At 43.1% G+C, this 23,463-nt stretch overlaps 1 protein-coding gene across 10 annotated transcripts in view; it reads left to right on the top strand.

Moving 5' to 3' along the window:
- Window positions 1-23,463, top strand: part of LOC132383080 (protein FAM227A-like) — a 70,488-nt gene that overhangs the window by 28,414 nt on the left and 18,611 nt on the right. For 4 of the 10 annotated variants that reach the window (XR_009508541.1, XR_009508542.1, XM_059953840.1 and 1 more), the window contains exons 9-11: window positions 4,377-4,506; window positions 10,289-10,402; window positions 17,109-17,218. Coding sequence is in view for 4 of the 10 variants with exons in the window: in XM_059953840.1 (XP_059809823.1) it covers window positions 4,377-4,506; window positions 10,289-10,402; window positions 17,109-17,218 (354 nt within the window). In the remaining 6 variants the exon portion in view is untranslated. The other 6 variants (XR_009508539.1, XR_009508537.1, XR_009508538.1 and 3 more) reach the window with 3 other exon arrangements.

The following is a 23,463-nucleotide window of genomic DNA, read 5'->3' as shown; positions in this document are numbered from 1 at the left end:
CGTCACATGACCCTGATCGGGGGGCTAAGCAGGTGCTACACTTTGCCCAAGGGTGACCTGCAGGCTAGCGGAGGGAAGGAGTGCCTCACACCTCCTTTGGTAGGGACACATTTCCACCCTGGCACCCAGATTTGGGAATACAGATTGATAATTTCTTAAAAGTACCAGTTTCATAAAGAGAGCTTTTGGCACATAGGCCTTCATAAATCAGAGCACTGACTACAAGGGCTAGCATGCTACATGGAAGATGTTGGTGAGGCCAAGTTTGGAGTATTTGCTACAGTTTTAGTCACCTACCTACAGGAAAGGTATCAATAAGATTGAATGAGTACAGCAGGAAGTTGCCAGGACTTGAGAATCTGAGTTACAGGGAAAGGTTGAATAGATTAAGATTTTATTCCCTATACAGAAAAGTTTAATGGTTTAGGAATTTATTCCCTAGAGAAAAAGTTTGAATGACAGAGGGGCATGGTCCTGGTGTGGATAGATGGGACTAGGCAGGAAAACAGGTTCGCACAAACTAGATGGGCAGAAGGACCTGTTCCTGTGCTACAGTACTCTATGACTATCTAGTCTCCCTTTATAATTCAAGCCCTCCAATCCCATCGTATTCGTGTGAAACATTTCCACACCCTCTCCAGTTTAATCATATCTTACCTATGGTAGGGTAGCACTCACTCGAGTCGAGTGTGATGTGCTCCAGAGGGGTTGTCTATTGATGGGTCCTCAGGTGAGTGTACAGACTGACCCGGGATCTGCATAACCGGGTGCTAGGATGGATTCCCCTAATGCCTGACCGTGACTTTGTTTAACGTTGGGAGGCTGATGCATGGTCAGCCACCCCACTGGCCTTGATAGGTCGAAGTCAGAGTCCAAAACATGGGAACCCTTCACCACTGCAGCCGCCTTCTGCTTTTATTTCCATGGTGATGTGTGATCACCTTTTGCCAGCGAGGTCTTGGTTAAATCGCTCTTAGCCTGGAGCCTCCCACAATCTTCTCTGCCACGAATAGGTGAAGATCCTTGGAGAAGAACAAGGATAGATCTTTAGTTGAGTACGGTGTTCTGGAATGATTTCACCAACTTTTTGTAAAGTTGTAACAGGATGTCTCAATTTTTGTACTCAGTGTTTGTTACGACAAAGACAAGTCTGTCGTATACCTTCACCACCTAGTCTACTTTTGCCACCACTTTAAGGAACTATGTACTTGCACTTCAAGGTATCTGTGTCTGATAACATTCCCCAGGGCATGGTGCTTCACTGTGACATCCTGCCCTGGTTTAACTTCCCAAAGTACATCCTTTGCACATATCTGAGTCAAGTTCCACCTGTCATTCGTTTGCCCAGATTCCCAGTTGATCCAGATCCTGTTATAACTTGAAACACTGTTCTTCACTGTTCACCACATGAACAATGTTGGTGTCATCTGCAAACCTGTTAACTATGCCTTGTACATTCTCATCAAAGTTGTTGATATGAATGACAAGCAACAATAGGCCCAGCACCGGCCCCTGAGGCACACGACTAGTCAAGCTATCTCGGTTTTTAATCGAATAATAACATGACAAAAACAGTGGACCCAGCCTCAATCCCTGCGGCACACCCCTGGCCGTGGATCACCAATCTGAAAAAATAACTCTTTGTTACCACCTCTGACTCCTTCCACCAAGCTAATTTTTTACTCAATTGGCTAGCTCACCCCGAATTCCACATGATCTCACCTTCCAGACCAGCCTACCATATTTTACCTTGTCAAGAGCCTTGCTAAAGTCTGTGTAGACAATGCTTATCATCCTGCCCTCATCAATCTTCTTGATCTCCTCTTCAAAGTTCTCAGTGAGGTTCATGAGACACAACTTCCCTCGTATAATGCCATTTTGACTATGCTTAATCTAGCTGTCTTAATTAACTAGTCTGTCTCTCAGTACCCTCTTCAGTGACTTTCCCACCACTAATGTTAGGCTCTTTGGTCTGGAGTTCTCTGGCTTGTTCTTGGTCTTCTTATATAAAGGCACATGAACCACTCTACAGTCTTCCAGTACTTCACCCTTGGCCAATAATGATGTAAGTACTCCTGCCAAGGCCCCAGCAATTTCTTCTCTTAGTTCCCACAATGTGGTGGAATACACTTGGTCAGGCCCAGGGGATTTATCCACCTTTTTGCATCTTAAGACCATCTATACCTCCTCTTTCATAATAGTGATTCCAGTAGCCTTAGCTGAAACATACTGTCCCGATTAGTGCTTCAGTATCCCTCATCAACAAGGATTCCTTAAGCCTACCAATCTTGCCCTTCACTTTAAAAGGAACATGAGGTGATTTCACTGTTGCCTGAGCATTCTGCTCCAAGGGTATAGTTGCTCAACTTTGCAAGGATTTACATCCCCTACATATCTGCTTTCCCTGCAGCCACTCCTACATTTAATCTGAAAGCACAGGCATCATTTATCATACACACACAGGCAACTGGCCTGTCCCCTAAAACCTTCACCAATTTTGATAGATGCACCGTAGAAAGCATTCTTCTAGGGTGCATCACAACCTGGTATGGAAGTTGTCCTGTCCAAAACCGGAAGAAGCTGCAGAAGATCGTGAACCTAGCCCAGCACATCACACAAACCAATCTTCCATCCTTGGACTCACTTTACATCGCACGCTGTCGGAGCAGTGCTGCCAGGATAATCAAGGACACGACCCACCCAGCTAACACACTTTTTGTTCCACTTCCCTCCGGTAGAAGGTTCAGGAGCTTGAACATACGTAAGGCCAGATTTGGGAACAGCTTCTTTCCAACTGTGATAAGACTGCTGAACAGATCCTGACCCGGATCTAGGCCGTACCTTCCAAATATACAGACCTGACATGCACTACCGTACTTTCCCTTTTCTATTTTCTAATTATGATTTATAATTTAAATTTTTATTATATTTACTTTGATTTGTATTCCAGGGAGCACGAAGCACAGAAACAAATATCACTGTGATGATTGTACACTCTAGTATCAATTGTTTGGTGACAATAAAGTATAGTGGTAATGGTAACTCGCATCTCTACATCCCCCACTAACCAGTCGACCCCTTCATGGTCTCTAACTTGATGGTATTGGATGAACAGAGTTCTTCTCTAAGCATCAGGAAGACAACGCCATCGCCTCTGTCCTCAGTTACTGAATCCATCCTGATTCAGACACCCATCTAAAATGGAACCAGACTGATTACAGCCTCCATGTAATTACTTTGCCTGAGTTCATCACATCTGTACCACCTCCAAGAGTTCCAAATGTGTAACATTGTCCGGCTCCACCAGCTCTTCTCCCCTGATGCTGAAGCCCTTGCCCTTATTCTGTCTGGTTTAATTATGTCTTTGCACCTTTGACCAAGCAGCTTCATTTGTCCTCCATAAACCTACAGTCAAGGTCCTATTCATAAATTCTTTGCCAATCTACATTTGGCTGCCAGTTAATTCTGCCATCATTTTAAGATATGCAGGCTTGTTTTCATTTCCCTTCCTATCCTTGCCAATTCCAGCAGCCTGTCTGCCCATCTCCGAATTTTGTTCCTCTACCATTGGCAGTTGTGCCAACAACCTCCACAACCCTAAGCTTTAGAGTTTATTTTCTTAAGCATCACACCCTGAGAAACTGCATCTCTGACCAAGCTTTTGGTCATCTGCCATGATACAACTACATGTCTAAATTTGTTTGATAGCAGTTCTGTGAAATGCTTTAGGGTGTTCTAGCACACTAAAGTTATTGAATGCACAATAATTGATGTCCTGTCATCAGCCATTCCTACACATAAATGCTTTCAGGGTGTATTTTTCTCCTAAGCCTGTCTGTAGACCGCCCAAGCCTGCCGCCAAGTATGGCATCTGATAATGCGTTAGGTATGTAATTCTGAAAATACTTGAAACATTTAGCAGATTGGAGGTACAAAACTTTAACTGTTTCCTTTTCTCAGATGTTGCCTGACCTGCTGAGTGTTTCTAGCATTTTGTTTTTATTTCAGATTTTTGGCATTTGCATTTTTCCCACAGGTGTACAGTATGTCTACCTGTCCCACAACCCTTTCAGGCTGGTGGAGATAGGATAGGAAAGTGGTGACGTGCTCTATCAGAAAGGATAAATAAGCACTGGGTGATCCATCTCCTTGCTTGTGGCCGATGGATTCAAAGGAACCTTTTGCTGATTTTAAACACAAGCAACACACACAAAATGCTGGAGAAACTCAGCAAGTGGGGTAGAATCTATGGAGGGGAGTAAACAATTGATGTTTTGAACCGAGACACTTCATCGGGACTACTTGTGTTGGCTTGTTGCTTATGGAAAGAATGTGCTCCCAGATCTCAATATTACTGTTGCCCTCATTTTCCCCAGGAGTTTCCCAGCACTCTCAGTCAAGCTGTGTACACCAGTTTCTGCTGCAGCTTCCCCCAGTCCTGGATTCAGTTCCACAACAATGACTTCAAAGCTAAAGTGTGCGATGTTGTCTACCGTTGGTTTGGAGGTAAAGAACTCTGAGTAATACAATGCAAATGGATCTGCACAAGGTTTGATACAGACAGAGAGTAAGATGGGGTCCAGGTTGGGTGGGGAGGGGAGTTGGATTTGGTGCTGATGGTATGGACTGTGAGGAGGTGGGATGGTGGTAAACAGGGGGCTCTAGCTGTGTATGGACAGCGCAATGTAGAGTGAAGTGTGGTAGAAATCTTCAGGTAGTTGGTGGAGTATGGATTTCGTCAAGAGTAGACGAGAGATTATAGCACTGTGAACCATTAGCCAGAGTGACTGTTTTCATTTTGTTTTCAATCTTTTTTTATTGATTTAAAAAAAATTATATGAATAGATACAAATGAGGAGAAATTATATCAAATACATAATACAATAAATGTACAAGCAAAGAAAGGATATACACTGTCAAAATCATGTATAATATAATATTAGGCTAGTATTAATAAACAGAGCACCACGACTCCTCTTGACAATTCATACAAAAAAAAGACTGGAAATTTTCTATTATTAAGAAAAAAAACCCACTAAACTAACCAAAAACAAAAAAAAAGGAACTTGGCAATCCATTTGAGGATAAAGTTACAAAAAAACAGAAAACATCCTTCTGGTCAAATCTGAAACTTCGCAGAGGGAGAAGAAAAAAATTTACCTAAAATAATAGAAAGGAAAAGAAAAAAAATTAGATCATATGAAAATATTGACTAAAAGGTCGCCAGGTTTGCTCAAATTTGATAGATGTATCAAACGTCTGACTTCTAATTTTCTCCAAGCTTAATCAAGACATAATGGAGGACAGCCCTTTCCAATGCAACAAAATAGCTCTCCCAGCCAATAAAGTTGAAAAGGCTATCACATGTTAAGCAGAAGCAGGAGTGACTGTTTTATGATACAATACGTGTGCACAGATAATAGTCAGCAGGGTAGTTCACTGATTTGCAGAAGAATAGGTGGGCTGTGTACAGTCGGACTGCTGGTGAACTGGAAGTGAAGAGGAGTGAAAGATCAGTGATAGATGGTCACAAGAAGGAGGTGTGACCATTGTAATTTTGTAAATAACATTTGGTAACTAAAATTTTGTAAATAGCTGACCCCAGTCAGTTTGGATTGGCAACAACATCTCCTCCACAATCTCCATCAGCACAGCTACACCATGAGGCTGTGTGCTTAGTCTCCCTGCTCTGCTCATTCTACCTTTACAATTGTGTGGCTAAACACTGTTCCAATGCCATATTTAAGTTTGCTGACAACACATCTATCACTGGCCAGATCAAAGGTGGTTACGAGTCAGCATATAGGAGGGAGATTGAAAATCTGGCTGAATGGTGCCCTGACAACAGCCTCTCACTCAATGTCAGCAGGATCAAGGAGCTGATTATTGACTTCAGGTGAAGGATACTGGAGGTCAATGAGCCAGTCCTCATTGGGGGATCAAAGGTGGAGAGGGTCAGCAATTTTAAATTTCTCTGTGTTATCTATCACTTCAGAGGGCCTTTCCTGGCTCACCACATAAATGCACTTACAAAGAAAGCACAGCAGCGCCTCTACTTCCTTAGAAGTTTGCAAAGATTTAGCTTGATACCTAGTATTTTAACAAACTTCTATGGATGTCTGGTGAAAAGTATATTGACTGTTCGATTCACAGCCTGATATGGAAACGAGATATTATAGACAGGAGTGAATACAGCCCAGTCCATCATGGGTAAAACATTCCCCACCATTGAGCACATCTACATGAAACATTGTCACAAGAAAGCAGCATCCATCACCAAGAACTCCCATTACCCAGGACATGCTCTCTCTTCGCTGCTGCCGCCAGGAACAAAGTACAACGGGGGGGGGGGCTCAGGACGCATACTCCTAGGCTCAGGAACAATTATTACCCCACAACCATCAGGCTCTGGAACCAGTGGGGCTAACTTCACTTGCCCCATCACTGAACCATTCCCACATCCTATGGATTCATTTTCAAGGTCTCTTCATCTCATGCTCAATATTTATTGCTTTTTTCCCCTCTTTCGTATATGCACAGTTTGTTGCCTTTCCTTGATTCTGTTACGGTTCTTAGAGTTACTGAGTATGCCCGCAAGAAAATGAATATCAAGGTTGTATATGGTGACGTACATGTACCTTGATAATAAATTCATTTTGAACTTTAAAACAAGTGTATGACACTGAAGCTTACAAGAACGTTGTTCCTTCCGACATTCCTTACAAGTGTGTAAGATCTTTCATGCTGTCAGACAAGCCAGCAACAGGATTCTTTTTCAAGCTGCACTTTTTGTTCTCAGTTCATTTCTCTCTAAGCGCTCCTTCCCAACACAGATATCTCCCTCCTCATTGAAGAAAGTGAGACAAAAAGCAGTTGAAGTAAGAGCAGAGCATTTAAGCTTTTAAGCCAGCTCTGCTATTTACTGAAACCACTGCTAAACTTTATCTCAGTGTCACCTTCCCGCACTGTCACTACATTCCTTAATATCAAGAAATCTACTAATCCCTGATCTGGATGGACTCCATGAATGAGTGTCCGGAGCTCTTGGGGCAGGGGATTCTAAAAATTTGCCAATGAAAACATTTCTCCACATCTCAGACTTACTAAACTTGCGCCCTTACACTGAGACTGTGTCCCCTGGCCCGAGACTCCTAAACCAGTGGAAATCTCCTGCTGCACCTAGCCTTTCAAGCCCTGTAAAAGAGTTTTTGGGTTTCAATGAGATCGCTTCTCAGTTTTTCTAAACTTTAAAAAGTTAAGGATAAGTCAGCCTCATCTCTCTTTCTGCTGTCATAGGAACCTGTGTTGTGCTTCCTCTATGGTCAGCAGGTTCATTTTTGCTTAAATAAATGAAAACTGCACAAGATACCAATGCCCCACATACCTACTCTGTGATATCTTTGCTCCTGTCTTTAAATCCCAGCCTAACAAAGACCAATGTATGATTTACTGCTTTAATTGCTTGCTGTGTCAGCAGAGTAGAGTTTATAAGGACACCTAACTCTCTTCAACATCAATACTCCCAATCTCTGACAAGTTAACACAAACACTGCTTTTCTATTTTTTTTCTTCCACATTATATTCCATCTGCCATGAACTCATTCACTCAGCCTCCCTGTGCTTCAGTGGAGGCTCTTTATATCTGTTTTCTTCCTCACAACACCATCAGCAAACTCAGAAAAGTAGCATCTTGTCCTCTCGGCAAAAGAAGGTTAGGTTGCAAATACCAAATACCAATCGCTATGGTACCCTGCAGGTCACAGTCAGATAACCAATCCTCAGTCCAGTATATTACCTCCAATACACTCTGATGTGCTCGAAACATGCTGACAAACCTCCTGCGTAGGAACTCATTGGAAGGCTTCAGAGATAAGGTGGATAGTCATGGTCACTTTTCCAGGATGGAGGAATCTAAAGCTAGAGAGTACAAGATTACACACACAAATTGCTGGTGGAATGCGGCAGGCCAGGCAGCATCTATAGGGAGAAGCGCTATCGAAGTTTCGGGCCGAGACCCTTCATCAGGACTAAATGAAAGGAAAGATAGTAAGAGATTTGAAAGTAGTATGGGGAGGGGAAAATGCGAAACAATAGGAGAAGACCGGAGGGGGTGGAGTGAAGCTGAGAGCCAGACAGGTGATTGGCAAGAGGGATACAGAGCTAGAAAAGGGAAATGATCATGGGACAGGAGGCCTAAGGAGAAAGAAAGGGGGAGGGGAGCACCAGAAGTAGATGGAGAACAGGCAGAGTGATGGGCAAAGAGAGAAAAAAAATCTAAATATATCAGGGATGGGGTAAGAAGGAGAGGAGGGGCATTAACGGAAGTTAGAGAAGTCAATGTTCTTGCCATCAGGTTGGAGGCTACCCAGCCGGTATATAAGGTGTTGTTCCTCCAACCTGAGTGTGGATTAATTTTGACAGTAGAGGAGGCCATGGATAGACATATCAGAATGGGAATGGGACGTGGAATTAAAGTGTGTGGCTGCTGGAATATCCTGCTTTCTCTGGCGGACAGAGCGTAGGTGTTCAGCGAAACGGTCTCCCAGTCTGTGTCGGGTCTCACCAATATATAGAAGGCCGCACCGGGAGCACCGAACGCAGTATACCACACCAGCCGACTCACAGGTGAAGTGTCGCCTCACCTATAAGGACTGTCTGGGACCCAATGGTGGTGAGGGAGGAAGTGTAAGGGCAGGCGTGACACTTATACTTGCAAGCAGAATTAACTTCCGTTAATGCCCCTCCCCTTCTTACCCCATCCCTGATATATTTAGATTTTTTTTCTCTCTCTGCCCATCACTCTGCCTGTTCTCTATCTTCCTCTGGTGCTCCCCTCCCCCTTTCTTTCTCCCTAGGCCTCCCATCCCATGATCCTTTCCCTTCTCTAGCTCTGTATCCCTTTTGCCAATCATCTGTCTGGATCTCAGCTTCACCCCACCCCCTCCGGTCTTCTCCTATCATTTTGCATTTTCCCCTCCCCCTCCTACTTTCAAATCAATTACTGTCTTTCCTTTCAGTTAGTCCTGATGAAGGGTCTCAGCCCAAAACGTCGACAGTGCTTCTCCCTATAGGTGCTGCCTGGCCTGTTGCGTTCCACCAGCATTTTGTGTGTGTTGCTTGAATTTCCAGCATCTGCAGATTTCCTCGAGAGTGCAAGATTAAGTTGATTGAGGAAAGGTTTAAAGGCAAAGTTTTCATACAGTGGGTGGAGATTACATGGAAGGAGCTGTCAAGGGAACTGGTAGAGGTGGGTACAATTACAATATTTAAAAGTTTTAGAGGTCTCCGGTCCAAATGCAGGCAAATGGAAGCAGCTCAGGAAGGCACATTGGTCATCATGGACAAGGTGAGCTGAAGGGCCTTTTTTAACATGGTGAATAACCCTATGTTAGCTCCAGTACAGACCTAATGGGCTGAGTGGCCTCCTTCAATTCTATGAATTTCACAAATGACTGACAATGCTGCTTCAACACTAATTCCTGGGCCTAGGTCCCCCATCCTCAACTGCACTCCTCCAGTCTGTTAGAGGCTCGTGAACCCCTTACCAGAAAACTATATAATTCTTTGGCCCCATGTTTTCATGCTATACCCAATGTCCAGTATTGGGGATGACACAAAATTAGGATGTTGATAGTGAAATCGATTATCGTAGATTACAAGGAGATCTTGATCAGATAGGGAAGTGGTCTGAGAAATGACAAATGGATTTCAAAACAGATATGAGATGATGCATTTTGGAAAGTCAAACCAGCATAAGACTTACTATGAATGGCAGGAAGTGTATTGGAACTGAGGGACCTATGAAGAGAAGGGCGCCCACCCTTGCCTTGCAGACCATCAACATGTATCTGAACCGGTGTGGGGATTAGAATGATTGGCCATCAGGAAATCTTGCTGGTTGCAGATGGAGCAAAGGTACTTGACAAAGTGGTCCCTAATTTACGTTGTGTCTCACCAATGTAGAGGAGGCCCCAAAACACTCACAGGTAAAGTGTTAGCTCACCTGGAAGGACTGTTTGGGTCCCTGGATGGAAGTGAGGGAGTAGGTGAATGGCAGGTGTTGTACTTCTTCCACATAAGTGCCAGGAGCGAGATTAGTGGGGAATGACAGATGGACGAGGGAATCACAGAGAGTACAATCCCTGTGGAAAGCAGAGAGGTGGGAGTGGAGGTAAAGTTGTGTTTGGTGGTAGGGTCCCATTGAAGATTGCATGTGTTACACTGGATTTCCAGCATCTGCATTCTCTCTTGTGTTCGTGCCATGCTAGATCTTGTTTCTTCCTTCCAGGCATTCGTCCAACCCCGAAAATATTTAAGAACTGGAACTGTGATGCTTTACTGTCACAAGAAGTTAAAGACGCAATGTCACGCACAGCACAGGATGGAGAGCAAAATAAGAAAGGTAATTGGCAGGGGAAGAGAGAGGGTTCTTGTTGGGAGGGGAGAGGATGTTGGGAAGACACTGGGGTAGAGTTAAAAGGGGAGGTGGAAAGAAATGTAGGGCTGTTGAGAAAAGTTGGTGCAGGGGAGGGGCAGGATTAATAATTAATGGGAGAGAGTTGGAGATTGATGGGGTGAGGGAAAGAGGATTGATAGGAGTAGGAACAAGAGGGGAGTTCATGTTGAATAGAATAGTGACAGGGAGCATTGTAGATGTGAATTGGACATGAAGGTTTGAATGATTGAAAGGAGGAGGGAGAGGACAGGAAGAAAAGGGTAAGAGGGATGAGTTAGGTGGAGGGAGGGAAAGTTAAGGAAAGGGAAGAAGTTGAAGAGGGAGGAGAGGGTGTGAGTGAAGGGGAGGGAAATTGGCTGAGGGACTGTTGGGGAGAAGGTAATGGTGATGGGTAGAAAGGGGTAAATGGAAGAGGAGGGGTGGAGAAATGGGAAAGGATAGTAACGATCGGAGGGATGGATGACAGTGGAGAAGTGGGAGGAGAAAATATGGTACATGTAAGTTACATTGTCTTCATCAATATATGTAACAACATCTTAAATAAGGCCGACGGGATTATTCAGAGGGTCCTTGTTGGTATCCCTGATGAATCCCGACCTCTCCAAATGCAGATTCATCCTACACTTCACAACTTCATCAACAAATTTCCATGCTATTAATATAATATTACTCAGCTTATCACTGTTGTCCTTGAATAAAGGTAGCACATCCAGTCATCTAGCACCTCATCTGTGACCAACAAAGATTTAAATATCCCTGTCAAGGCCCCAGTAACCTCCTCTCTTCCTGCTTTTGCAGGAAGCTTTTTATGGGGATACATCTTTTCAGACCCCAAGGATTCAGCTACCTTGATGCACATAAAGACTTTAAATGTCTCCTTTTTACTTTCAACATGATTAATTGCATGCTTAATGTATTGTATAGAAGGAATAGGGAATTGTTCGCACTGTTCAAGTAAAACTTGTGTTACGTACTCGTGACACATGACAGTGGGGCCCTTGTCATGTGACTGGGGTTGAAGCTGTACTGGACTTGAGGTGATGGTGGAATGACGTCATTTTCCCGCCAGTAGAGATCATGTGACGGGTTTTTTTTACAGGTTATAAAAGGTAGACCCCACCCTGTGAGGAGGGGCAGTTCGTGGCTGGATTTGCCAGGTTGACTTCATGCCACTGCGTGTTTGAAGTGATGACGCAGTTTAGTTGAAGGATGAAGTTTTTATTTAATGCCTAAAGTTTAAAAGGTCATTGCCAGCAGGTTCTTTATGATTCTGTTAGTTTGAGAATTAGAGGAGAGTGAAGATTCAAAGTTGGAAGTTAAAGATTTCGTTGACTATCTTCGTGTTAATCCCTGGGTTTACCAGAAAGGATTGAGGATAGTGAGGAAGGAAAGGTCAGTGCCTTTAAGCCGTTCTGTTTCGTAAATTCTTCGTGGGAAGTTCGACGTCGGGGATCGAAGCAAGCGACGTGAAAGAGAACCTAAATCGTCCTGTAAAGTCTCTCCTTTTAAATGGACTGTGAGCATATCGAACTTTTGGCAATATCACTTTAAGAACTGTTTTGGAATACCACTTTTAAGAACTGTTTTGGAATACCACTTTAAAGAACTGTTTTGGAATATCACTTTAAGAACTGTTTGAACAGCCGCTCAGCAGCTGTTTCCGGTTACGGTAGTGTTTGTTTACTTTTGGGGGGTTTGTTTTCTGTGTTTAATAAACGTGTTGTTGGTTATAAGAAACCCTTGCCGAACTCATATATTTATTGTTGCCTGAATACGTAACACTTGCAAATGGTTCTAAACAGAAATTAATACAGATATTGCTGGAAATACTCAGCAGGTTGGGCAGCATAGCAAGAGAACCAGACTCACGCAGATTGTAAGCTGCGAGCGGAATTCGAGCATACAGGGCTGAAATGGCTAACACAAGGGGGCATAGTTTGAAGGTGCTTGGAAGTAGGTATGGGGGGAATGTCAGAGGTATGTTTTTCACACAGAGAGTGGTGGGTGAATGGAATGCACTGTCAGCGATGGTGGTAGAGGATCTTTTATGAGACTCTTAGATAGGTACATGGAGCTTAGAAAAATAGAGGGCTATGTGATAGGGAAATTCTAGGCAGTTTCTAGAGTAGGTTACATGGTCGACACAACATTGTGGGCCGAAGGGCCTGTAATGTGCTGTAGATTTGTATGTTCTATATGCACATCAAGTCAGCTCTGATTTTTTTTCCAACTGGATTCTCCCTCCTACTCTCTATTACCCTTAGCTCCCTTACCAATTGATAATCTGCTAACCTCTGCCTTAAATACACCCAACTGGCCTCCATAGTCCCCTTGGCAACCAATTCCACAGTTTCACCACTCTCTTAGCTTTTGAAATCCCTCATTTCAGTTTTAAAGGGTTGTCCCTTTATTCTGAGACTGTGCCCTTAGATCCAAAACTCTCCTGATGATAGAGACAGCTTCTCCACATCCATTCTATCCCGGCCCTTCAGGTCCCAGCAGGTTTCAATGAGATTCACCCCCTCCCCCTGCCCCATCCTTCTTAACGCCATCAACTATAGGCTTGGAAGTATCAAACACTCCTCTTCTTAAGCCCTTCATTCCCGTGAACCTCCTCTGGTTCCTCTCCAGCACCAACACAATATCCCAAATGAGCTCTGTCCAACGTTTTATGAAGCCTCAGCAGTGCATCATGGTTTTTACCTTTTTGTTCCTCTTAAAATGAATGCTAACATTGCATTTACGTTCTTTACTACCGACTCAACGTGTAAATTAATCTTGAGGAAATCCCAGATTAGGACTCTCAAGTCCCTTTGCACCACTGATTTGTGATTTTGCTCCCCATTTAGAAAATAGTCTGCTTTTGTATATTTCCTACCAAAGTGCAAAATGCCACACTTCCCCCCCAGACTGTATTCCATCTTCCACTTCATTGCACACTCGCCTAACCTGTCGAAGTCCTTCTGCAGACGTCCTACCTCCACAACACTACCAGTATCTTGGTATGGTTTGCAGATATAGCCACATTACCATCAGTTCCATGGTCCAAATCATTAATGTATAAAGTTAAATGTTGTGGTCCCAACACTGGCCCATACAGAATCCCACTAGTCACTGTACTCACAAAGGGACCCCCTTATCTGCACTCTCTGCCTTCTGCTGGTCAGCTAATCTTCTGTCCATTTTCATAAATTACCTCAAACACCATGGGATGTTTAACATGATAAGAGGTTTGAGTAGAGGGCATGATCATTAATCTGAAGTGTTAACCTGGTTCTTCTGTTATGAGACGCTCCCAGCCATGCCTGCTTCTGGGATTTAGATGGTTTAACTCTCCAGAGTATGGATATCTGGCACAGTCCCTTTGAGGGTTCAGGGCGGTCTCACAAATTGGCAGTTGTGATTTGGACACCAAGAATGGAGTACTTAAAGAGCTCCTGAACTGAGGTTTGGTGCTCAGTTGTAAGCCTAAGTTGATAGCGTCTAGCATTTATTTTGTACTCAGTTCTCAATCCTTGCTTTGGATACTCCAGCATTTGGGTCCTAACCATCCTTGTCATCTGCCGAGTATATACAGCATATTTCTATTTTTTGTTTCTGGCTTCATTGAAGATTTCTTCTTGACAAAATCCTTATCATAACCAAGACCCTGTTTGCCAGTGAGTACCTGTACTGGAACTTTTGGACCAGAGACATGGTAAGCTCTAGGGTGCAGATCTTCAGTACTGCACCCACAGCATCACACGCAGAATTCAGTCTCAAATTCACCAATGTCAGGTATCTCTTTCTTTCTTTCTGGATCAGAACTAGTTATTTCTGCATGTCATCATTTTTTTATTTGTATCGTCTGGTCTGCTGGGAAAATCCCACTATTTATCCTTACACAATCCATAAACAAAGGACCATAACCTGCCACAATTTATCATTTGGCCTGATCTGGGGAGTTCCCTTTGCTCTACACAACTCTCCCCCACCCATGCTGTTGCAGAAATTTTATCTCTTCCCAGATCTGAAGAAGGGTGCAGGACTTGAAGCATCAGTTGTCTCTTTCCATTAGATACTGCCTGACCTGCTGAGTGATTCCAATGTTTTCTGCTTTTATTTAAGATATCCAGCATCTGCAGGTTTTTTTTTGTTTGATTTTCGTTATTGGGATCATGATTTGCCCCAGCAGGAACGAGGATGGAGGTGTTTTGGTGCTTATTTGTGAGCAGTTTAATTGTCCACCGCCCTTCACCTCTGGTTGTGATAGGACTGCAGAGCTTTTGGTTGTGGAATTGTCTAGCTCGTGCTATTTCACATTGTGATCTCTGTTCAGCACTTGCATGTTACAGCATCACTGGGCACGCAGCTCATCATTTTTAGGTATTTCTAGTGTTGTTGCCGTCACCATACATTAAACCATCACCTTCTGCTTCCTACCATAAAACCCATTTGTGTCCACCTAGCTACATAGCTCCTCCTGGATCCCATGCCGTTTGATCGTCCAGACTTGCCTTCCATCTGAGACCTCGTCAAAGACCTTGCTCAGTCCATATAGAAACCAAGCTAGGGCTCTTCTCTTTGGAGTGAAGAAGGATGAGAGGAGACTTGATATAGATCCACAAGATCAACAGAGTGGATAGCAGGCACCTTATTCTGAAGGAAGAAATGGCTAATGCAAGAGGGCATATTTTTAAGATGATGTTGGAAGCCATTGTTTTTTTAGTAACTGTTTTTATAAGAGTGGTACTTTTTAACAAGCTCATGTACGTGGTGGTTCATCCCCACTCACTGGCAGAAAGTGGTAAAGCAGCTAAACTAACGGTTTCTAACCTTTCTCATTTTTCATTGGCTAATTACCAGCACATCACCCATGTGGTGTAATTGTTTTAATTATATAGCCTATTAATTAGTTTATTCTCTATCAAAGGAATTTCCCTTATTTTATCTATAAAAGTGAAGGATTTTTCAGAGGTGCCATCTTGGCTTCATTATTCCTTTGTCTTCGTGCCCATACACCTCCTGGCGTCATTTCTTGGCTCTTTACTTAAGTTGCTTAGTGTTTGTATGCTTGTTTGCACTCTAACTTAAACCAAAATCATGGAATTAAGACTACTCATCATTTCTGAACCCCAAGGATCAGAAAATAAATGGAGATCCAACAGTGATGAGGAGAAAGTTTAGGGGTATATCAGAGGTAGGTTATTTTACACAGAGAGTGGTAAGTCTGTGGAATGCACCACCTGGGCTGGTGGTAGAGGCTGATACATTAGGGGGTTTCAGGAGACTCTTAGATAGGCACATGGATGAAAGGAAAAATGGAGGCCTACGTTGGAGGGGAGTGTTAGATTGATCTTGGAATCGGTTAACATGTCGACACAACATTGTGGGCCAAAGGGCCTGTAGTGTGTTTACTGTCCTGTGTTCTAAGATGCCCATCATCCTGCCCTTGTCAGTTGTATTCAAAACAAAATATCCACATGGACCAGACTGGCTAAGGTCGGCAGACTTCCTTGCCTGATAGGCTTTTAATTAACCAGAAAGTCATATCATGGTCATCACTGCTGAGAGTACAGGCAGTCCTCGCCTTAACCTTGTTTATTCATTATTGCTTCACTCGTCATTGCCTAAACTGAATCCATCAGCACTCACCTTGCCTGGTATTGATGAGCAATGGTGTCATCTATTCAGTCATTGTCCTGAGTGTAGAGCAACCCCAAACCTGAAAACTGCAAAGGTAAGTGCTTTATTCACGCTCTATTCTTCATCCAAACCACTACCCTCTGTCACTTATCTGCCCCCTCCTACCCACCCCACACGGTCACCACTTGCTAGCACTGGCCTGTCTCTTGGCTTAACCTTCAGCCTAGAAAAGGGATTCACGATGTTGTTCCGATTCATGTCACACTTTCTGGGAATGTAATTCGGTGTCAGATAATGGATTATTAATTTGACAGGGAAAGCGGCGGTGAGCTGCAGAAGGCTGTAGTAAGGAGAGAGAGGGGTGAAAGGGAGAAGCAGAGTGGGAAGAAAGTGATGAGGAGAAGGAGTATGATGAGGTGGGTGGTATGTGCAGGCAGTTTTCACAGTGGGGGGTACAACAGAGCATTGATGTGGGAATGGGACTGTGATGAGAGACTTAGGCGAGGATGTTAATGACCTAAGTACTGGAGTACCCTAGACACGAATTCGAGACTGAGATGTAAAAAAAGGTACTTGACCAGATGCTAGACAAGGATCCTAACAAGACAGAAATTCTAAATGCAATCGCAGACCAAACCAAGGTTGAGCGGACGATTCAGCACCAAACCTGAGTTCAGGTGCTCTTTAATTATCCAAATCCTGGCACCAAAACATGGCCGCCAATTAACAGAGCAGCCAGAATCTTTGAAGGGACTACACCAGCTATCCTTGCTCCGGAAGATCAGAGCGTCTGAACCCCGGATGCTGGCACGGTTGGGGTGTACCATACAGTCAACAGGAAGTTATAACAGAGAGAATGGAAGATGGGGTGAAATCTCAATATGAAATGTCTTGTATGAATTTTGGGTTGCTTTTCTACCCCCTACTTCTTTAATACCAGGTTGTAGGTTGGGTTGTTTGAACTGGTGTGGGTGTCATCCAGAGAGAGACATAGTGGCTTCAGTGAATGGATTTATCTATTTTGTAGGGATAAAAAAAATCCTTTTCAACTTAAATCAATCCTCCGGACTAGGCCCACTCACAGCAACGTCAAAATCTAAGAGGCCCACATCCATGTCCCTCAAGGTGAGCAACAAGGTGAGTAAAGAGCAGAGAATGATGGCTTGATTTTGTAATAAATTCTAAAGTGTTTTGCCAAGTTGTTAGCAATAATGTGGAAAATGTGAAGTCCTTCACTCTGGTGACAGAACTAAAAAGGCAAAGTATTCTTTAAATAGTGAGAAGCTGAGAGATATTGGTGTTCAGAGAGACCTGGGTGTTCTTGTACATTGAAAGCAAATGCAAAGCTAGAGCAAACAATTAGTAATTTGTAATGAATTGTAACATTTTAGAAAGGAACCAGCAGCAATAGATTTCACATGGAGTCTGGTTCACAGATTTCCTCAAATTTCTAAACTATTGCCTAAAGGCTTATAAAACCAATTCATAGGATTTAAGTACAGTCCATTTCACTGTCTCATAGTTAACTGCATCTCCAATTGATAAGGCAGAGTAAACTTGTTGAGCCTTACCCTTAATTATACTCTGTAACAAGAGAGACCAGCTTTCTTTTGGCCAATTTAGACTCTGAGCCACTTTCTCAAAATGCTGGAAGTATTTATCAACCTCAGTCTCATCAAATGAAGAGACCAGTTTAATTTCCTGGCTGCCAATAAACGGTATGACCAGTTCCTCAGAGCCAGCAACTTCTCTCTCGAGCCTTAACTTCTCCATCTCAAACTGCCTCTGCCTTTCTGCTTCTTCACTCTGTTTGTCTGCTTCTCTGGCATCAAGCTGCCTCTGTCTTTTTCCTCAGCCTCTAATTTAAATATTTCAAGCTTCATTTGTTCCATTTGTAACTGTATCTCCTCTTTACTCACAGGAAACCTCTTTAACACCTCCTCATCAAACACCTGTGTAGATATATAGTGCTCAACTATTTTCTTCTGAATCTTTGGCTTCCTCATAGCCCGCTTTATCTCAGTAAGGTTTAGCTCAATAGCAATGGCCAACCATTCATCCTTTTTGGCCTTCTCTAAAGCCTCAGGGGTTGGCGTTTCCAGAAATGCCCCAATATCCATTGCTGCTGATTTCCACAACCAAGTAAATCAAAAGAAAAGTAGCCAATAAGATCGGTAATCAATCAATCAATAAGCTCCAAACCTGTCCATGTCCCGGACAAGCCCCAAATTTGTTATGAAATGTAACGTTTTAGAAACAAACCAGCAGCAAGAGATTTCACACTGAGTCAGGTTTTGATGTTAAAACCACTATCTTTATTAATAACTACTTATAATATAGTAACTCAACCAAGATAAACAGAAGTTAACAGTGTTATATGTATATATGGGTGTAAATATAGCTCCCAAACTATTGGTCTTGGGGGAACAAGGTTTAGAGTCTTGAGCTGGTTAAGTAGGAAAGTTCAGACATCCATGTAAGAAGTGTTGGGAGAGAGATATTTGTAATCCACTTTGTACTGGAGAAAAAAGGTGAGTACGAAGTATTCCACAGGTTCCACACTGGAAACGAGTTAACAATCGTCGTAGATCTTGTCCATCGTGCCATTCCAAATCCACGTATGAATTATCACCAAAAGTGACCTGTCACAGGCATATCGTCTTCCACTGGTTACCACACAACAGACCCATGCAAGGGTTAACACATAAGTGGTCCCACAAGATATCCCAAAATCCACTCCTATAGATTATATGAAGCGACAGTCACGCATTTGTTGTGCACTGTGTGCCGATGTTTAACCCAATCTTTTGGGCATCAAAGAGTTCCAAACCATAGCAGTGACAAGCTGAAATTTCAGCATGCCTCTCTTACGACTGAAGGCCTCTCTCTCTCTCTGTAAAAATCCAAAACAAACCACTTCAGCCTGTGACTGACATCATAGTCCCGCCTCACTCAGGCGCTTAAAGCGACAGTCCACAGTAAATGAAACCTGAGGGTTTGTAACAGATGCAAATGGTATATTTGGTCTTTATTGCAAGAGGATTTGAATACTAGAGTAAAGAGGCCTTGGTGTAACTGCACCTGCAATACTGTGGGCACCACACACAAAAAGCTGGAAGAATTCAGCAGGCCAGGCAGCAACTATGGAAGCGAATAAACAGTCAGGCCGGATGTTGTGTGCGGGTCCGGCCACCCTACCCAAGGAGGGATTTGCGTCCGAGAACAAGACAGCAGGGGGAATTTGCCATGTCAGTTTGAAAGATGGTAGGTTTGTCACACAAGAAGAAATCAGAATCAGGCTTAATATCACTGGCATATGTCGTGAAATTTGTTAACTTTGTGGCATCACTGCAATGTTATACATAATAACAGAGAAAAAGAAGACTGAGTTAGTTTATATATTTCACTGATTAAATTGAATAAGTAATACTAAAATAGGAAATAAAAAAGTAGGAAGGTAGTATTCATGGGTTCAATATCCATTCAGATATCGGATGGCAGAGGGGAAGAAGCTGTCCCTGAATCATTGAGTGTGTGCCTTCAGGCTCCTGTACCTTCTTCCTGATGGTAGCAATGAGAAAAGGGTGTGTCCTGGGTGCACACTGAGCCTAGATGTTTCAGAATTTAGAAGAATGATGGGTGATCTCATTGAAACATACACTATAGGACATGTACGCAGTGTCCACTTTATTAGGTACACCTTGTTAATGCAAATATCTAATCAATCAATCAGCAACTGAATGCATACAATCATGCAGCCATGGTCAAGATCAAGTTGTTGTTCAGATCAAATATCAGAACGGGTAAAAACGTGAGCTAAGTGACTATGACCGTGGAATAATTGTTTTTTTCCACTGTGGTTTATGGATCTCAGAAGCTGCTGACCTCCTGATGTTTTCATGCTCAACAGTCTCTAGAGTTTATGAGACTGTTGCAGAAAACAAAAAAACATCTGTGGGTGAAAATGTTTTGTTAGTGAGAGATCGAAGGAGAATGGCCAGCTGAGAGGAAGGTGGCAATAACTCAAATGTCCACACGTTACAACAACAGTGTGCAGGATAGCACCTCTGAATGCACATATTCAGTCTTGAAGTGGGTGAGCTACAGCAGCAGAACACCAAGAACATACACTCAGTGGCCATTTTACCAGGTACCTACTAGACCGAATAAAATGGTCTGAGTGTACATGTTTCTCCTGGCTTGGGAAAATAAGAGCCACTGTCTCAGACAAGAGGTCGAATGTTTAGGGAAGGGATAGAAGTAATTTCTTTTCCCTGAAGATGGTGACTCTTTGGAATTCCCTATACCAGAGAGCTGTGGAGGCCCAGTAGTTAGAGTATATTTGGGTCAGAGATTGATAAATTTTTGGGTATTTGAGGAATCTAGGGACACAGGAAAATTACATTAAATGCTGAAGGGGTCAAGTGGTTTATTCCTACCCCGTTTAATATTTAAGTTCTAAGTTGAAACCTAGCTATGTGTAAAAACATAAGTAATGAGAAGCTAGGTACAGTAAAGTTTTAATATCATCCTCCTTGCTGTCTCCACTCTCACATTCTCCTCTCCCCACCTGTCTCCCAGCAATATCCTCCCCCCTTCCTGATTCAATCCTTCACCCTTCCTTGGTCCACCAATCACCTAGCCCCTCTCCTCTTTAAACTGGCTATCTTCCCTCTCTACACCCAGTCCTCTCACGGGGTTTCGACCCAAAATATTGACCATTCCTACTCTTCCCCCCCCCCCCACAGATGCTTCTCAACACTCTGGGTTCCTCCAGCAGATTGTTTCTTGCATCTTCTCAGATTCTAAACTCGATCTGCATGAAAAATATTGTTTGCAGATTCTGCACCACACTCCCTCAAATGCTCCAACTTGTCATCTTCGACCTATGCCCTCTGGTTTTAGACAGTGCATAAGGGAAGTTTTCTCATTATCTACCCTGTCTATGCCTTCATAATTGTGGACCTCTCAGGTCCCCATTCAGCCTCCTCCACTCAAAGCAAACCCAGCCCAGCCCATCCATCCTCTCCCCATAACAGAAACCTCCTGTACTAGTGAATCTCCTCTACACCCTCTCCAGTACCATCAGAACGGCACATAATGTTCAGCCAACAATTTTGTAGTGACCAGCTCACGAAACGCGCTGTCCACAATGTGATGCTCTGTTGTGGGTTCAGAGACAGCTCTCGCTGTAGAACGCAGTCAGTCAGCAGCTCAGTGTGCACACATACTGCACACACACTTGCCACGAGAGATGTCCCACATAGCAAGGGAGAAGCACACCACAGGATTGAGTTCTCCTGTCATGAATGATCCTTTGGATTGAAACTAAGAGAGTAATTATACGAGAGGCTATTTTCTAATTCAAGCACAACTTATCAAAATCTAAGGTCCGTATATTTACTTTCAGAATTAAAGCAGCAAAGAAGTTTGTTTATTTGTCATTCAACCATACATGAATACAAATGAATACAGCCAAACGAAACAGTGTTACTCCAGGACCAAGGTTCAAAACACAGTACCGACAGTCACACACAGTATAAAGCACATGTAGCACATATAAGATAGCAGTAAAATACAGTCACAAAAAATATAGTCCAAGACCTTGAGTGCGTGCGTATCTGTTGCAACAATCTGTAGTCAAACTCAATACGGCTTGTATTTTGCTGAGTGAGCAGTAGGGGGCAGCACCAACTCCAGCATGTTGCCACACCATGTTGCCTCCGGCAGAGGCCACATCATGAGATTTAAGTAAAGTGGAGATAGGTAAATATTTGAAAGGTTAAGGAGTACAGAGGAAAATTACAAGGATGTTACCTGTACTGGAGGATCTGAGTTATAAGGAAAGATTGGATCTGAGTTATAAGGAAAGATTGAATAGGCTAGAATTTTATCCTGTAGAACATAGATGATTGAGAGATTTATAGAGTGATACAGAAATAAATACAAGAAATAAATAAATAAAGAAAGAAATAAATAAAGAAAGAAATAAATACAAGCAGGCTTTTTTCACTCAAGTTGGTTGAAACTACAACTACAACAGGAGGTCATGGGTTAAGGGTGAAAGGTGGTTTAAGGGGAACATGAGGGTCATGAGTGTGAAACGAGCTGCCAGCGCAGGTGGTGTATGTGAGCTCAATTGCGACTTTTAAGAGATGTTTGGATAGGAACGTGGATAGTAGGGATAGGGAGAGCTGTGGTCCCAGTGCAGGTCAGTGGGAGTAAGCTGGTTAAACGTTTTGGCATGGACTAGATGGGCCAAAGGGCCTGTTTCTGTGCTGTTCTTTTCTATGACTCTAACTCTGACTCCTCTCTCCAGGGTGGCTGCACACAGGCGACTCTGTGGCCTGAGGCCTAGTTCTCATTATGAACGAGTCCATGCAGCTCCCTCGCTCCCACCCCCCACCCGCTGTCCATCAATAAATCAGTGAATCGGACTTGCAGCATTGCACATTAACAATGTCCAACAGGGTCCTGCGATCACAAGGAAAGCCACTCGGTGTTAGACTGCACACTTCCTTTGCATGCTGACTCCTCTGACGTAGGCGTCAGCACGATCTGCACCATCCAGTTCCTTCAGTGCTCCACCAACGAGCAACTCTCTGATGGGGTGGACCTGCAGCACTTTGAGTTCTTAATGTCCAGCCGGGTCTTGAAATTGTCAAAAAATACATCCAGAAAAGGACAACATCCTTGATTGACCCCATAGAAGCTGCTGAGACAGAGTGTGCTGTCATCTTACTGGAATTATTACCTAGAACACTACCTGGTCATAATATTACAGGCTGTAGTCACTGACTTAGATAATGTGAAATTTGTTGTTTTGTGGCAACAATACAGCGCAAAGTCATTAAACATTACTGTGAACTACAAAATTAAATAGTGTAAAAAAGGAGTAACTTTTTGCACTATTTATTTATTTTAATAGCTTATAGCAATTCTATCAACTTGCACTGTACTGCTGTTACAAAACAACAAATTCCATGTCATCTTAGTCAGTGACCATAAACCTGTCTCTGATTCTAACATTACAGGTCCCATATAAACACTGATGACATCTGGTACATTCAAGTTACCTGAGAGAGCAGAATTGAAAATGGGGAAAGGTATCTGTGTTAAAGGGTAACATTGGGATCTTAGAGAAATCTTGGCTCAGTATGTCAGGAAATTGAATCACTTTGAGTAAAGGTAAGAACTAGTGAAAGAAAGAGATCTCTGTCGTAAGTAGCCTATTGCTCCCCAAAGCAGTAGAGGCAGTGTTACATTGTGTATAACATAAACGATCTTTCGTCAGAACTGGAAAAGTGAGGAAAAATATGTTTTAAGCTGAAGAGAGGGGCAGGGGTAGAGGGATGAAAAGGGAGAGTCAGTGATAGGGTGTA

Source organism: Hypanus sabinus, chromosome 29, assembly GCF_030144855.1.
Source record: "Hypanus sabinus isolate sHypSab1 chromosome 29, sHypSab1.hap1, whole genome shotgun sequence".
NCBI lineage: Eukaryota > Metazoa > Chordata > Chondrichthyes > Myliobatiformes > Dasyatidae > Hypanus > Hypanus sabinus.
Note: the sequence above shows the minus strand (reverse complement) of the source record. Positions and strands in the feature narration are given on the sequence as shown.